The following is a 17,559-nucleotide window of genomic DNA, read 5'->3' on the forward strand; positions in this document are numbered from 1 at the left end:
AAGGGTCAATTCCTCCTGATCCGTCTCCTCCTCACACCCAGAAGGAGGATTTTTGCGCTGTACTTGAGAGGAAGTGCTCCTGTTATGTCGTGCACTTTCAGCAGGGTCAGGTCTAACAAACTCCTTCAATTTTTCCGCCACTCCAGACCCTTTAAGTCGGCTCAGGCTCATGTTTATCTGCAGTGTGGCCTGATGAAACAGCTGAGAACGTATGACCCAGGTATCACCCACCACAGATGGGGGTCACAGCAGGGCTGGCAACAGTTAATTGTGGGTCAGGCTACTGAGGGATGCCTCAAAGATTATGAGGATGTCAACCAGCCTCGTAAGGTACAGATCCTTATGGCCAGGGGAGGAAGAGGGGGCCCCACAGGGACAGCTGCAGTGGGGGAGGGTACACAGAGCCTCCTCTAGTAATGGCGCCAGCCGGCGCAGTGAGCGGATAATATGAGAGGGATACCACGCAGGGCCCACTTTTTCAGGGCACTGACCGCGCGCTTCCTCAGATTTTCAGCCGGTTTCTTCACTGCCCGGCGGCGGTGCAGCAATGTGAGCCGACGCTGCAGCTCTCAGCAGCTGAGCCGCGTGCCCAAGATGGCCGCCGCCTCATGGGGAACCAGCCGCCCGCTCCTGTCTCCCCAGCCGCCGCTCTCAGAAACTGCCTCCCGACCTGCCGCGGGATATCCGGGGGATCCCGACGTCTAAGGGGGTCCAGCCAGCTTCAGGTAAGCCACCATGAAGGGGTCCAAGGTCCAGGATCCTACAGGATAATGAGGAGCTCTCCTTGCCAGCGTCCTCTCCCGCTCACGGCATAGCCACGCCCCCCACATCACAGATTTCTGTGTACATTGTCTAAATTAAGCTGCTAATTAGTGATGGGGGTGGAGTCGGATCATGCTGCCCACAAATTACATAGCAAAAACCTGCTGACAGATTCCTTTTAAGGCCAACTTACAAATTCCTTCCTGATCATCAACATGTGTAAATATGCCATTGATCAGCCCATTGGCAGATACAGACCTCAATAGTGTGCCATAGTGATCAATTCCACCTAATTTGGAGGTGGAAATGGGCCCCCAGATCTCTGGGGCTCCTGTGCGACTGCACCAATGATATGTCCGCCTATGGATCAGCCTATGAACGCATAAAATGCTGATTGGATTGTTTATACTGCCATAAAAATCAATGTTGTCGGCAGCGTATTGCCTATGCAAACGGGATGTTTCAACGACACAGTGATACCTGCATGTGGTTGGAATGATACATAACTCAGCTCCACTATATCTCTACACAGTAGCTGTAGAGGTCAGTGAGAAAAAGAGGGTGTGTTCTTTTCTCCCCTGCATGATGCCTTCTGCTTATGATTGGTCAACCTCATACATAGGAAGAAGTACACACCCCCAGTGACAAATCTCTACTAATGCCCAGGTGAACTTCCTTGATGTGGAAAGTTCACCATTCTCAGACTAGTAAAAAGTGCTCTTTAAATATCCGGAACTGGAGTTATCTCTAATCACAGTAGTTGTGCATGCATCAACTGTAATAAAGAACTAAACTGACACATTCTTATGCCTAACATATTCTAACTACATGCTACATGTAGTGCTAACTCCATATTGCCAACTCCGTAAATGTATCGTGCATATTACCAAGGGTTTAGTCTTGTTATTAAATACCGTGATTGACTAGAGGGCTTAGGTATACAGAGACACGGGACTTAGGGTTGTCTGATCTAGATTTGCCTTGGAAGCTTGGATGACAAGTAGCTGTATTGGCGACAGATGGATGTCACCTGTCTTCAACCGAAACAGATAGAAGACGCCAAAAGGCCAAGCTAGTCATCACCTCCTGACAAAGTGAAATGCGTTAAATGGGCAGTTGCAAATCTGCTGTGACTACTATGCAAAAGCAAACTAGTGCGAAGGTGCAGCACCACACTGACTTTTAACCTATTTTTGAATGCATTATGACAACAATCTTGCAAAATTTTCTCCACCACATTTTCTTTGAATACAAGAAAATCTGATGAAACAGAACTGGGAAAACTGTCACACTGACCGAACACTGATGAAATTTAACTCCAAACACTGATGGTAATTGCTTGTTTTTTACCTACAGTACGAGAAAAATGACAGAAGTAGAAATTAGGCCATAAAGAAGTTGCTCATTACTTGTACAAGCCCTTCTCTTACCCCACGCTTGGCCCCGATAAAATGAAAAAGCTCATACTCACCTCCCGTACCGGCGCCATTCCAGCAGTGTCAGCGCCATTCCAGCAGTGTCGGCACTCGCGTGGTTGTTATGACCCGGAAGCCCGGTGCCAAATCAGCACTGGTGTCACTGTCTCCACCTTCTGTTGAATCGAACCTCAAGAGGAAGTCATGGCTGTGGCTGCTCTCTCACTTCCTTTTGATGTTTGAGAGACAGTGACACTGATTGGGCACCGGGCTCACGTGTCATAACAACCTCATGAGAGCCTCGGGAACGAGAGTGCCAACACTGCTCGAATGTCGCCATAAGCTTTTTTTATTTTATCAGCGCCATGCATTTAGATCACGAAGGGGTTGTCCTGGTAGTGGCCAACCCCTTTGAACTGACAGGTATATTGCACTGCAATAAAGAAGTATTGCAGTGTGTTATACCAGTAATCAGACCATCGCATGTTCAAAAACAAAAGTGGGACTATATTAAAAGGAACCTGTCACCTCGATTTTCAGCTATAAGCTGCGGCCACTGCCTTTCGGGGTTTATCTACAGCATTCTGTAATGCTGTAGATAAGCCCCCGATTTAACCTGAAAGATAAGAAAACAAGTTTTATTATACTCACCCGGGGGCGGTCCATTCCGATGGGTGTCGCAGGTCCAGGTCCGGTGTCTCCCATCTTCATGCGATGTCGTCATCCTCCTTGCTTCGTGTCGTGGCTCCTGTGCAGGCATACTGATTTGCCCTGTTGAGGGCAGAGCCAAGTACTGCAGTGCACAGGCGCTGGACCTCTCTGACCTTTCCCTGCGCCTGTGCATTGCATATCTTTACTCAGTCAACAGGGCAGATAAGTACGCCTGCACAGAGCCCCGATACGAAGCAAGGAAGATGACGACATTGCATGAAGATGAGAGGCGCCTGACCCGGACCTGCGACACCCGTTGGACCGGACGGCCCCCGGGTGAGTATAATAAAACTTATTTTTCTTATCTTTCAGGATAGATCGGGGGCTCATCTACAGCATTATAGACTGCTGTAGATAGCCCCAAAAGGCAGCGGCCACATCTTATAGCTGAAAATCAAGGTGACAGGTTTCCTTTAAGTAAAAAAGTAGATATAGAAAAAAAAATATTTCCCCTTACTAAAGTAGAGTAAGTGTTGGGAGAAATAAAAAAATATACGTAATTGATATTGCAGTGTCCTTAGGGACCCAAATTATCACACTATATTTGTCTAGAATCTATTTGCAGGAATACCCCATAATAGACCTGTCTTGTGGAGCCTACTGAACCAATGTGAAATAGTAGGGGATAAGTGGCCCTTAGGCTACTTTCAGACATGCGTTATGAGGCGCAGCGCAAGGCCACCGCTAAGCTCCTCCCCCGGCCGCGCCTCCTCCGGTCAGCTCCTCCTATGGGCGCATGATGCTGCATGCGACCGGTGTACCCTATATTTAGCGTTGGGTACGCTGGCCGTGCGCTGCTCTGCTTTTGCCAGCGCATGCACCCTTTTGGTGCTGTGCCGACATGCGCCAAACACGTGTTGCATTTTTGTGTGCTCAGCTCAGCGCCAAAAGGGCGCAAGGCAGACCAGCGCACAGCCAGCGTACACAGCGCTAAATATAGGGTACGCCGGTCGCATGCAGCGTCATGCGCCCATAGGAGGAGCTGACCGGATGAGGCGCGGCTGGGGTCGGAGCTTAGCGGCGGCCCTGCGCCTCATATCACAAGTCTGAACGTAGCCTTAAACAGCAGTGGCCAGATGTGACTGCTACGTCTGCACTTCATATAGCTATATCTGACCTGAACTGGTCATCTGCCCCACCAGGAGGCTTTCCAGTGGTCCGCCTCGTAATTCGTTTGAGCCTTCTTCTGCTGTTAAATCCTTTAATTATGTTTATCAGTTATTGTGAAGAGGTCCCGGTACAGCATGGGTATTTCTGTTGCCTGCGCTGTGTTTCTGTGTCCTCATCCTCCTCCACGTAGTATTTGGCTAAAACTGGCCATTGTGAGCATTCATGAGTCTAGAGTGCACTGTAGGCAAACAGCCGGGATTTTATGTTTAGTCCAGCAGTGTTGTGTTAGTCCTCTGTCATGGACACTTCCGTTTTTTTTAGCACTGTTTATATTAAAGCTCACGCCACATAGTAGTACCAAAGCCCAAAGCATTTGTTCACATAATACACTGCAACTCAGTATTCCATTGATTTTGTATGGCGGGTTTGTCAGGTATGTGCCAGGTGTATGTCAGGTGTGAGGTGTGTTAGCTGTGTGTTACGTGTATTAGGTGTTTGATAAGTGTGTGCCAGGTGTATGTCAGGTGTGAGGTGTGTTAGCTGTGTGTTACGTGTATTAGGTGTTTGATAGGTGTGTGCCAGGTGTATGTCAGGTGTGAGGTGTGTTAGCTGTGTGTTACGTGTATTAGGTGTTTGATAGGTGTGTGCCAGGTGTATGTCAGGTGTGAGGTGTGTTAGCTGTGTGTTACGTGTATTAGGTGTTTGATAGGTGTGTGCCAGGTGTATGTCAGGTGTGAGGTGTGTTAGCTGTGTGTTACGTGTATTAGGTGTTTGATAGGTGTGTGCCAGGTGTATGTCAGGTGTGAGGTGTGTTAGCTGTGTGTTACGTGTATTAGGTGTTTGATAGGTGTGTGCCAGGTGTATGTCAGGTGTGAGGTGTGTTAGCTGTGTGTTACGTGTATTAGGTGTTTGATAAGTGTGTGCCAGGTGTATGTCAGGTGTGAGGTGTGTTAGCTGTGTGTTACGTGTATTAGGTGTTTGATAAGTGTGTGCCAGGTGTATGTCAGGTGTGAGGTGTGTTAGCTGTGTGTTACGTGTATTAGGTGTTTGATAGGTGTGTGCCAGGTGTATGTCAGGTGTGAGGTGTGTTAGCTGTGTGTTACGTGTATTAGGTGTTTGATAGGTATGTGCCAGGTGTATGTCAGGTGTGAGGTGTGTTAGCTGTGTGTTACGTGTATTAGGTGTTTGATAAGTGTGTGCCAGGTGTATGTCAGGTGTGAGGTGTGTTAGCTGTGTGTTACGTGTATTAGGTGTTTGATAGGTATGTGCCAGGTGTATGTCAGGTGTGAGGTGTGTTAGCTGTGTGTTACGTGTATTAGGTGTTTGATAGGTGTGTGCCAGGTGTATGTCAGGTGTGAGGTGTGTTAGCTGTGTGTTACGTGTATTAGGTGTTTGATAGGTATGTGCCAGGTGTATGTCAGGTGTGAGGTGTGTTAGCTGTGTGTTACGTGTATTAGGTGTTTGATAAGTGTGTGCCAGGTGTATGTCAGGTGTGAGGTGTGTTAGCTGTGTGTTACGTGTATTAGGTGTTTGATAGGTGTGTGCCAGGTGTATGTCAGGTGTGAGGTGTGTTAGATGTGTTTTAGGTCTATGTTAGGTGTATGATAGATGTTAGATGTGTGTTAGGTATATGTTGCTAATAGTATGTAAGGTGTGTTAGCTGTGTGTTACGTGTATTAGGTGTTTGTTAGGTGTGTGCCAGGTGTATGATAGGTGCATTTTAGGTATTTTTTTAGGTGTGTGTGTAGGTGTATGTTGTTAAGAGTATGTAATGTGTGCGTTAGCTGTGTGTTACGTGTGTTAGGTGTTTGTCAGGTGTGTGTTAGTTATTCTTTTTTATTTCTCCTTGTATCTTGGAGGCTGGACACGTATTCAAGTGTTCTTACTTCATTAGAGGGGTATTCCCATCTTGTTCATCTATGGCATTTTCATAGGATATGACAATTGTATAGTACGTCCTGGTCCCCAATGGGACCTGCGTCTGTCTCGAGCATAGGGCCCCATCGCATGCTGCTGTCAGAGGAGAGGTGGTCAGAATTCTCATACACCTCAGTGCTGACAACGGTATGGTAACACCCAGTTGTCAGTATATCCTACATTTCCAGGAAGTTTAACAGAGAAACATGACAATTCAAAATAAGAAAATTTGCCCCATTGTTATTTGTGGTGACTGCAAGTCTTTACTAACACAGAGAGATAAGGAGAACCGGCAGCTGTGTCCTCAGATGTTCCTATGTATCAGCAGAATATGACCTGTTGTGTAAATCAAGGTTTTGTGTTACTTATATGTATTAAAAAATTGCATTTTTTTATATTACAATCTTTATTAAAATGCAAGATTAGTAATCTTGCAAATTTCACACGGCAGACTAGGGCTTTTTTTAGTCTTCATGCACTTTCAGGAATAGTTTACAGGAGTTTTCTTACAAGCAGAGACAGGATTGCAATGACAGGTAACAGCTCCATACACAGCTGATTACACTGGATCCACCAATCACAATAGCCGATGTAACCGCTCCCCTGCTCCCCCCCTCCCTACACAACGACCTTTGCACCCGCTCATTGGTGCTTTACCACAAAGATAGGGTCTGACCATTGTGACTAATGCGCATGTGTCATTTCCGGGGGAAATAAAAAAAATAGGTACAAACTAGAACAAAAAGTCTCAGTGGCCAGTGTGAAACGTGCAATGTTTCCAATTTTGTAATAAGTAAAAAAAAAACTAACAAAATAAAACTAAACACAACAATCTGATTTAATTAAAAGGTACATTTCAGATGTACCATGTACAGTAGGATACAGAGGTAACTACTACCCAACACAATGATGGTCCTTCCTTTATTATTGACGTTCCCACCCACTACAATCAACAATTAGAACCAGGCTTGGACTGGCCCTTTGGAGAACAGTAGAATCCTCTGGTGGGCCACCACAAATCTTATATAAGCTGTACTTGGCACAATATACTTGAATCGCTATTTACAGACACAGACGGCATCTTATTTATTTAACAATCTACCCAGATCATTGCTATAGAAATTTGTTAGTGGGGTTAAGTCACATTTGCACGTAGCTAAAAAATGGGGACATGCAGTTGGTGACTGGTGGGCCCTTGGCACTCCACTCCGGCATTGAGCCCGGGACTCGCACACGATACAAAACTAGAAATGTTTCCACACTCTCAGGCGTTACATTAACATAGTGGAGCCACAGTCCCTCCAGAAAGCATATTTCCATGTAACAAACCAGCCAAATCACGACAGCTCTGGCTGACAGATCTTATAGCGTAAATCACTGCGGACTGTAAATAGAAACTAGCAGGCGTAAATCTCACCGGAGACCCGGCGGCAGAACCAGGCGGCTTGTAGAACAGGTGAGAAATTGAAAGAGAGATGCATTTCCCAAGTCTGCCTTGTGAACGCAATCAGCGGAGAGGCCCTTGTGTTCTCTCTCTAAGGGCGGCCGCCGCTTTACCCCACAAAAAAACCCAGGGAAAGGCCGTGAATAATGGAAAAAGACACACGAGCGCGTAATCTGAGCCCGCACGCCCTCGTATGTCTTTATATGACAATTTTACTGGAAAGCAAATTAATTCTTATTATCTTTGAAGCTTATTGGATTACACACTATTTTCAGTCGTTAACCCTTATTGACCAGAATGTGATTTTTTTTTTTCTAAAGGGCCATCTTTGTTGCAGCTCATTAGAAAAGCAGTAACATAAATATCCCCCCCCCCTCCATTTATGAGAAGCCAATCACTAATTACAGAATATAATGTACAATTGCCCACAAGTCACGCTAAAGGAATAATGCAAGTAATCAGCCGCCAAGAGTATGACCAACTTGGGGACCTTGTTACAGGGCCCTTTTGATATGTTTTGGCCATGATTTTCATACATCTTTTAGGTGCACCTCAAAGGGGTTGTCCATAGTTTTTTTTACTTAAATGAGCGTATTGGGGCTTAAAAAATCATTTTTGCAATTGGGTTCCTTCCTTTAGAATATTGCACAATTTTGTCCTTACAGGCTCTCAATTTCCCTGTGCATTTAACTTTGATGTTGTCTTTAAGTCAGCTGGGAGGCGCTAAGAAAAAAAACAGATAAAAGAGTTACAAACTCCTCATCAGACTGTCAGAAGGAACTCACTGACGGATTTTCACTCAATTCATTCGATGGCCAGAAATGTACCTGCAACACAGAGGCTTTAGAGGTCACACAGTGCAGGATTTGTAATGCAACCCAATAGCAAAAATGAATTTTAGTCTCAAATACATGCATTTAAGTAAGAAGAAAAAATTGTCTCCAAAGATAGACAATCCCTTTAGGTCTAGTGATGAGCGTACATGGTCCGATAAGGTGTCATATGAGCATGCTCATGTGCTAACCGAGTGTCTTCGGCATGCTAGAAAAATATGTTTGAGTCCGGCTACATGTCTCGCAGCTGTTCAACAGTCGCCACAACACATGCAGGGATTGCTTGCTTGTTAGGCATTTAGTTGAAGGTGTTTTCCTCTACTCAAACAATTCTTTCTCAGTTACAGTATTCCCTCATGTTCAATAAACATCTTATACTCCCCTCCGGTGTTGCCGACCAGTCTCCTGTGATGTTCTGTCACATGAGCCCTGCAGCCAAATAGCGGCTGCTTCATTATCACTTCTTTCGGACTGACATCTGGAAGTCGTGAGGAAGCAGTTGGAGTTCTAACATCTTACAGATGTCAGGAAGCGAGAGTGAAGCAGCCGAAGATTGGCTGCAGGGCTCACGTGACATAACACCACCGGCATCGGAGGTGAGTATGTAGTGTTTTTATCCTATATGGGGGAATGTTGTAATTGAGAAGGGTGGTGTCCGAGCAGTGGACAAACCCCTTAAGACAATTACTTGAGGCAATGCACTTCCATGCCTCGGTTTCCTGGTTGTACCCCACCTAGTACCGCCCTCTTCTACTTGGTTGATAGATAACTTCCTTCACAGCCACATCAACACAATCGGAGTGACAAAGACCTGTCAGGCAAGCTGGGGGGATCCTTGCTAGGTCGGGAAAAGGGGCCAAAAACTGAAGGTGGAGGGAGAACTCTGCCCACTAGTCATGGAAGGTGCTTGGAGTAGAAACAAAATCCAGGCCCCCGATGTCCTCGGTGTGACTCCTGGAGACTCATTGAGATCTTTACCGTAGGACTCCTGTCTTATTTATTTGCCACTGATCGTTTCAAGGGATCAACATGTAAGAATAAAAATGTAATAACAAGAAATAATTCTAATTCAAGCATCGAGCGTCTGATGAAAGTAAGCACATTACATCTAGAAGCGTCCTTAATCTGAGGGTCCTTATTTATGTGCGGCAACAGACACTTGTGTGTGAAGATAATAATTTCCTATTAGAGCAGGAGATGATTAGAATAATTGGATTATTTATTTCTCTCCGTGATTTTTAGTAGTGACTGGTGGTGATATATAACATCTCATCAAATGTATTATTCTAAACTACAGCAGCAATTATTGTAATCTCATGCATCGCTTATTTCTGGCTTGATAAAAATAAAAGAGATTGTTCCATTAGATTTAAAGTGGCTCCTCTATTTGTGGATTGTTAGCAGGGCTGTGGAGTCGGAGTCGTGGAGTCGGAGTCGGAGTCGGTGCTCATTTTGGTGGAGTCGGAGTCGGAGTTGGAGTCGGTATAAAATGGACCGACTCCGACTCCTAAAATATATAATAAATTGGGTACAGTAATTCAATGCAGAATGTGCTGAATATTTTTTCATAGGAATTTGGGAAAGTTATGAAATGTCCTATAAATGGCTGTTCTATTCCTGATCTAAGGCTACATTCACACACAGCGTTTTTCCTGTGTTTTTGAGGATACGTTTTTCAGCTGCAAAAGCTGATCATCTTTTTAAAAAACCGCATCACCTGAAAGGTTTTTGAGCTCATAGATAATGTTTTCAATAGCAAAAGCAGATTAGAAATCTGCTCTATCTATCCATTTATCCATATCTGTCTATCCATATCGTATCTGTACCAAAAAGAATGAAAACTGGGTAGTACACCAATATATATTCTGTTCTATCTAAATATCTTGATTATGGGATCATAAATATGATTAAATGTCTGAGGTTCACATTGTACTACAATAAATTTTTCACTTAAATATAAGCAATATGTGTGGGAGTCGGAGTCGGAGTCGTGGAGTCGGAGTCGGAGTTGGAGTCGGAGTCGGTGTAAGAGAAATTGAGGAGTCGGAGTTGCAGGTTTGGCTTACCGACTCCACAGCCCTGATTGTTAGTAGAGGAGGGTCTTCTGTTCAGGATCCTCATCACTTGATCAGAGAGGAGAGAAGTTGCATTTTGTGACCCTCTCTGGAGGACCTGTCCTGGCCTGCCTTACAGCCTATTGATTTAAATGGGCACTAATATTTAACCTCTTCGCGACCGCCCACAGTAGATAAACGTTGGCGCTTGCTGGGCTTTGTGCAGCGCCGACGTTTATCTACTGTCGGCGGTTTTGTGCCCCCCGGGACCCCCTCATACCTTATAACGCGGGGATCCCGGTGCACAATGCGTGCTGGGACCCCCGACGTCATCGAGACCTGATTGGTTCAGGTCCTGATGACGTCGCGTCACAGCAGCCAATGAGAGAGCTCGCTGGGAAAGCTGCTTGTTTCCCGGCGATCTCCCTCATTATAACGCGACTTCTCCTCTGAGCTCATGCTGACAGATGAGCAGAGGTGAAGCAGCGTTACAGTGTGACTAGATCGCTGCCTGGCACAGTTGATCGCTGCCTGGCACAGCTGTGTCAGGCAGCGATCTTGTCACACAGTAACGCTGCTTCTCCTCTGATCATCTGTCAGTGTGAGATCAGAGGAGAAGTGGCGTTACTATGTGCCGGGCAGCGATCTTGTCACATAGTAACGCTGCTTCTCCTCTGATCATCTGCCAGTGTGAGATCAGAGGAGAAGTGGCGTTACTATGAGTCAAAAATACAAAAAATAAAAAACACAAAAATAAAAAAAAAAGTAAAGAAAAAAAAAGCAGGTAGGCAGGCTAGGGCTATGTCTAGGGTTAGGGCTAGGGTTAGGGTTAGGGCTAGGGTTAGGGCTAGGGTTAGGGTTAGGGCTAGGGTTAGGGCTAGGGCTAGGGTTAGGGCTAGGGTTAGGGTTAGGGCTAGGGTTAGGGCTAGGGTTAGGGCTAGAGTTAGGGGTGTGTTGGGGTTAGGGTTGGAATTCGAATTGGGGGTTTCCACTGTTTACGTACATCAGGGGCTCTGTAAATGCAATATGACGCCCGCAGACCATTCCATCAAAGTCTGCATTCCAGAACGTCACTACTTCTCTTCCGAGCCCCACCGTGTGCCCAAACAGCGTACTCAGGACAAATTGGACAACAACTCTTAGGGTCCAATTTCTCCTGTTACCCTTGTGAAAATAAAAATTGGGAGCTAAAAGATCATTTTTGTGGAAAAAAAATGATTTTTTTATTTTCACGGCTCTACATTATAAACTTTAGTGAAACACTTGGGGGTTGAAAGTGCTCACCACACATTTAGATAAGTTCCTTGGGGGGGTCTAGTTTCCAAAAAGGGGTCACTTGTGGAGGATTTCCACTGTTTAGGCACATCAGGGGCTCTGCAAACGCGACATGACACCCGCAGACCATTCCATCAAAGTCTGCATTCCAAAACGTCACTACTTCCCTTCCGATCCCCACCGTGTGCCCAAACAGTAGTTTTCTTCCACATATGGGGTACCAGTGTACTCAGGACAAATTGGAAAACAACTTTTGGGGTCCAATTTCTCCTGTTACCCTTGTGAAAATAAAAAATTGGGGGCTAAAAGATCATGTTTGTGGAACAAAAATGATTTTTTATTTTCATGGCTCTACGTTATAAACTTCTGTGAAGCACTTGGGGGTTCAAAGTGCTCACGACACATCTAGATAAGTTCTTTAAGGGGTCTAGTTTCCAAAATGGGGTCACTTGTGGGGGTTTCCACTGTTTAGGCACATTAGGGGCTCTCCAAATGCGACATGGCGTCCTATCTCAATTCCAGCCAATTCTGCATTGAAAAAGTCAAACGGCACTCCTTCCTTTCTGAGCTCTGCCGTGTGCTCAAACAGTGGTTTAGCCCCACATACGGGGTATCGGTGTATTTGGGAGAAATTGCACAAAAAATTTTGTGGTTCATTTTCTGTTTTTACACTTGTGAAAATAAAAAAAATGGTTCTGAAGTAAAATGTGTGTGAAAAAAAGTTAAATGTTTATTTTTTCCTTCCACATTCCTTTCATTCATGTGAAGCACCTGAAGGGTTAATAAACTTCTTGAATGTGGTTTTGAGTACATTGAGAGGTGCAGTTTTTAGAATGGTGTCACTTTTGGGTATTTTCTGTCATATTGACCCCCCAAACTCACTTCAAATATGAGGTGGTCCCTAAAAAAAATGGTGTTGTAAATTTTGTTGTAAAAATGAGAAATCGCTGGTCAACTTTTAACCCTTATAACTTCCAAAAAAAAAAATTATGTTTCCAAAATTGTGCAGATGTAAAGTAGACATGTGAGAAATGTTATTTATTAACTAAATTTTTGCCAAATTTCGATTTTTTTAACACATAAGCGCAGTGCATATCTAAGAAATTTTACCACTATCCTGAAGTACAATATGTCATGAGAAAACACTGTCAGAATCAGCAGGATCCGTTGAAGCGTTCTAGAGTTATGGCCTCATAAAGTGACACTGGTCAGAATTGAAAAAATTGGCCTGGTCACGAAGGCAAAAACAGGCTCAGGCGCGAAAGGGTTAAAGGGTTTGTCCATACTTTCCTTTTTTCTACAACTTAGCCGCCCAGAATGGTCTAAAAATGAAAAAGTATGCTCACCTAATGTTCCCCCACCGGCCTGAACAGGCACGTGACCGCTGCAGCCAATTAATGGCCTTTGCTGTATCTTCATATGTACCCATTCCATCTAAAGTGATATTTTCAAGTTTGGAGGTTTTCCCCTATTCAGTGGATGGGGGATAACTTCCCGATCACTAGGGTCCAACTACTGGGACCCCACCGATCTCAAGAAACAGATCTCTAAAGAGCCTCACGTGAATGGAGTGGTCGTCTATCATGCGCGGCACCATTCCATTCTTATGGGAGTGCTGAACATAGCCAAGAGCTGCACTCAGGTTTTTCCGCAATACAAATGATTGACCACCAATTTCAAAAGTCCCGGTTCTCAGCATTGGTTGGAGTCCCAGCGGTCAAACTCCCATCGATCAGGATCAGATGAATAGACGATAACTTTATAACTTGAGCATACCCATTTAAGTGTAACACTTATAGCAGTCCCTGTTCTCTGAGAGTATCAGGTGTGAACGTTACTCTAGGGCAATGTCATACACATCGAATGAGTGTAATGATTGCTTGTTTATTTTGCAGGAATAACGGCGGAAGTTCTTGTGGTGTCTTCTTTTGACGAACTACAACGGAGATCAGTGGAGGCCAAAGGAAAGATTGTGGTTTACAACCAGCCATTCATTAGTTATGGGGAAACTGTGCAGTATAGGTCAAGGGGAGCCTCCGAGGCTGCTAAAGTCGGGGCCGTGGCCTCTTTGATCAGATCAATAGCGCCGTTCTCCATTAACAGGTAAGGCTTGTATGCAATCTCCAGTAACATCTGTAGCAACTTCTAAACCTGCAAGCATGATGTCCAGAGCAATGTGTAACTTTCAGGGTTTTTCAGGATAAAATTATAGGCAAAAGTTAAAAGGTTATTTCTAGTCTACACATATATTACATTGCCACATAATATTCTACACTGCATGATAGGTGCAAGCTGTTGGGTCCAGATTCCCTATGTAAGTAGAAGTACAGCATGTTAGAGGTACTTCATAAGATCTCCTTCCTTCCTCCTCCCTTGTATGTTCCTCACACACCGTTTTCAAGATTTCTCCCGAGCACCCCCTATACTCCCTACTGTAACATATCAGGTTATTTTCAATTAATGAAACCTTCAAGTGCAACCCAAACCCATCTCTTCAGGAGAGTAGCAGCAGGTCTGACTTTTTCTGGGTGTCAATTTTTTCCTAAGGAAGTGAGAGTGAAGCGGCCGCTGATTGGCTGCCAGGCTCCCGTGACATAAGAACCCCGGCGCCGGAGGTGAGTACGTGGTGTTTTTTATCCTACGTGGGGGGAATATTGTAATTGAGAAGGGTGTTATCCAAGTAGTGGACAAACCCCTTAAGACAATTACTTGGAAGTGCATTCGGGCGTGACAATGCACTTCCATGCCTCGATTTCCTGACTATATCCCAACTAGTGCTGCCCTCTTCTACTTTGTTGACATGTAACTTCCTTCACACATGAATACGACCACAGTGTCAAAGATCTGTTAGTGAAGCGGGGGGATCATTGCTAGGTGTGGAATGGGGCCAAATGCTCAAGGTGGAGGAAGAGCTCGGCCCATTAGTCATGGAAATTGTAGGAAAGCCTACAATTTGCAATAACCCCGCTACGCTGGAGCTGTTCCAACCCCCCGACTTACAGTCTCCTCCAAGCTTTGTATATTATAAGCCCCCGAGGACAAGGTCCTCGCCTTCTTTGTACCTGTCTGTCACTGTTTATTTTCTTCTGTACATTAAAATTTAAATTAAGAAATTATAATCACCCGGGGTGTACATAGAAGTCATGGGGCTCCATAGAAGAAGTGTAACCACCCCCATAGTCCTCCATACAGTGTAATGCATCCCATAGTCCTCCATATAATATACTGCACAGCACAGTCATCCATGTAGTATAATGCATAGCCCACAGTCATCCTATAAAGTATAATTCACCCCCATAATCACCCTGTAAAATATAATGCACCCCCATAGCCATCCATGTAGTATAATGCACAGCCCATAGTCATCCTATAAAGTATCATTCACCCCCATAGTCATCCTATAAAGTATCATTCACCCCCATAGTCACCCTATAAAGTATAATGCACCCCATAGTCATCCAATGAAGTATAATTCATCGTCATAGTCATCCTATAAAGTATGAAGCACCACCATAGTCCTCCTACAAGTTATAATCCACCCCCATAGTCAACCATAGTAGTATAATGCACCCCTATTGTCATCCTATAAAGTATACTGCACCCCTATAGTCATCCATAGTAGTATAATGCACCATGGTAATCATCTTATAAAGTATACTGCACCCCCGTAGTCATCCTACAAAGTATAATGCACCTCCATAGTCATCCTACAAAGTATAATGCACCCCATAGTCATCCTACAAAATATAATGCACCCCCATAGTCATCCTACAAAATATAATGCACCCCCATAGTCATCCATAGTAGTATAATGCACCTTGGTAATCATCTTATAAAGTATACTGCACCCCCATAGTCATCCTACAAAGTATAATGCACCACATAGTCATCCTACAAAATATAATGCACCCCCATAGTCATCCATTGTAGTATAGTCGTTGATTTATTTATTTTTTTAAATAAAATAAGTACTCATCGTTCCTTCGCGTCCTCTTGTGAAGCCAGCAGCTGACTTTGGCCAACGTCAGCTGCTGGCCTCTGATTGGCCGGTATTGTGTAATATGGCTCGCGGACCCGCGCGCTGCAGTACAATTCAACTGTATGTGCATTCGAGCGCGCACATCCAGTTGCAGCTTTTGCTGGTGTCACCGGGCCCCTGACCCACCAGGCCCGGTCGCGGTGGCAACTGCTGCAACCACTGTAGTTACGCCACTGATTGTTCTTGTTTTTTATATATGTATTATTTGTATGGAAACCCTTTTCACATGTGCAGCACCCTGAAATTAATGTTGCTATAATATAATTAATAATTAGCATCCAGATAATGTGTAGCAGTCAACGGTGAAAGTAGAAGATGTTGTAATGGCTCAGCTCTCTACTCCATTCCAATTTTCGTTGTGGGGCACAGCATGTGCCAGTTACACCTTTCATCAACCATATCCACAGTTGCTTGACTTCTGCTTAGCCAGTGATAATGCTGAGGGGGATGTCAGTCGACTGAATAGTGGGTATGATCAGACAACAGCCATGACTACTCCAGGCTGTGTCCCGCCTCGATAACTGGAACAGAGCAGAGCACAGTGTGATTATAACTTGGTTTTCTGCGTCCATCTACAACTGTTACCTGTGAGAAGACACATACTCTGGATGCTAATTATCACCTCTAAAATGCTCTGCTTTTACTGACATAGGGAATCCGGACCAGAAAGAGGAGCTTTCACCAGGCTTAATATGTTCAACTGGTCACATCATAGTATAGTAGCTGCAGAGCTGAGTAAAATGTTTTTCTTTTTAATTTTTCCTCCTCACTGAGGTATTGGCTTGTAAAGTTTAGGTTATAATTTATATAGTAGTTCAACTGGGCATTACCAGAGATTTGTCTCTGGGGGGCGTGTAATTCGTCCCTTGCATGAGGTTAACCTGTCATAAGCAGGTAGCAACATACCACATAAAAAAGAGCACCCCTCTTTTCCTCACGGATATCTTCAGCTAATGTGTAACGATACAGCAAAGCTGAGTTATGTATCATTACAAACACTTCCAAACGTCATCTCACAGCAGTCAGTGTGAGAGGAGGGAGAGAGCTAACAGCACTGTGAGGATAGATCTGTTTGTAATGATACATAAATCAACTCAACTCTGTATCTCTACACTGTATCTGCAGCGATCAGTGAACAGAAGAGGGCGTGTTCTTTTTATCCCTGCATGACGCTCTGCTTATGATTGGTCAAACTCATGCAGTGGAAGCAGTACACACCCCCAGAGACAAATCTCTGGTAAAACACAGTTAAACTATAACATAAAATATAACCTAAACTTTACATGTTAATATCTTTGCAACAGAGAAGAGACAATAAAAAAATAAAAATGATGTTTTACTCATCTGAAATGCAAACAATATTTCTATTCATTTATTATGCAGCCGGCAGATGGATGGCTATGACCTATTCAAGTATATATTGTGATCTCCTACAGTTGTGGCCAAAAATATTGACACCCCTGCAATTTTGTCACATAATACTCAGTTTCTTCCTGAAAATGATTGCAAACACAAATTCTTTGGTATTATTATCTTCATTTAATTTGTCTTAAATGAAAAAACACAAAAAGAATTGTCCTAAAGCCAAATTGGATATAATTTCACACCAAACATAAAAAAGAGGGTGGGCAAAAGTATTGGCACTGTTCGAAAAATCATGTGATGCTTCTCTAATTTGTGTAATTAACAGCACCTGTAACGTACCTGTGGCACCTAACAGGTGTTGGCAATAACTAAATCACACTTGCAGCCAGTTGACATGGATTAAAGTTGACTCAACCTCTGTCCTGTGTCCTTGTGTGTACCACATTGAGCATGGAGAAAAGAAAGAAGACCAAAGAACTGTCTGAGGACTTGAGAAACCAAATTGTGAGGAAGCATGAGCAATCTCAAGGCTACAAGTCCATCTCCAAAGACCTGAATGTTCCTGTGTCTACCGTCCGCAGTGTCATCAAGAAGTTTAAAGCCCATGGCACTGTGGCTAACCTCCCTAGATGTG

General features: G+C 44.2%; 1 protein-coding gene across 4 annotated transcripts in view; it reads left to right on the top strand.

The window, feature by feature from the left end:
- Positions 1 to 17,559, top strand: part of CPQ (carboxypeptidase Q) — a 636,368-nt gene that overhangs the window by 172,018 nt on the left and 446,791 nt on the right. For all 4 annotated transcript variants that reach the window (XM_073550429.1, XM_073550430.1, XM_073550431.1 and 1 more), the window contains one exon: positions 13,417 to 13,624. In XM_073550429.1, coding sequence (XP_073406530.1) covers positions 13,417 to 13,624 — 208 coding nt within the window. The remainder of the gene's footprint in view (positions 1 to 13,416; positions 13,625 to 17,559) is intronic.

The sequence above is a fragment of the Dendrobates tinctorius genome, unplaced genomic scaffold (assembly GCF_039654945.1).
Source record: "Dendrobates tinctorius isolate UK_male_01 unplaced genomic scaffold, ASM3965494v1 ptg000165l, whole genome shotgun sequence".
In the NCBI taxonomy this organism is placed as follows: Eukaryota; Metazoa; Chordata; class Amphibia; order Anura; family Dendrobatidae; genus Dendrobates; species Dendrobates tinctorius.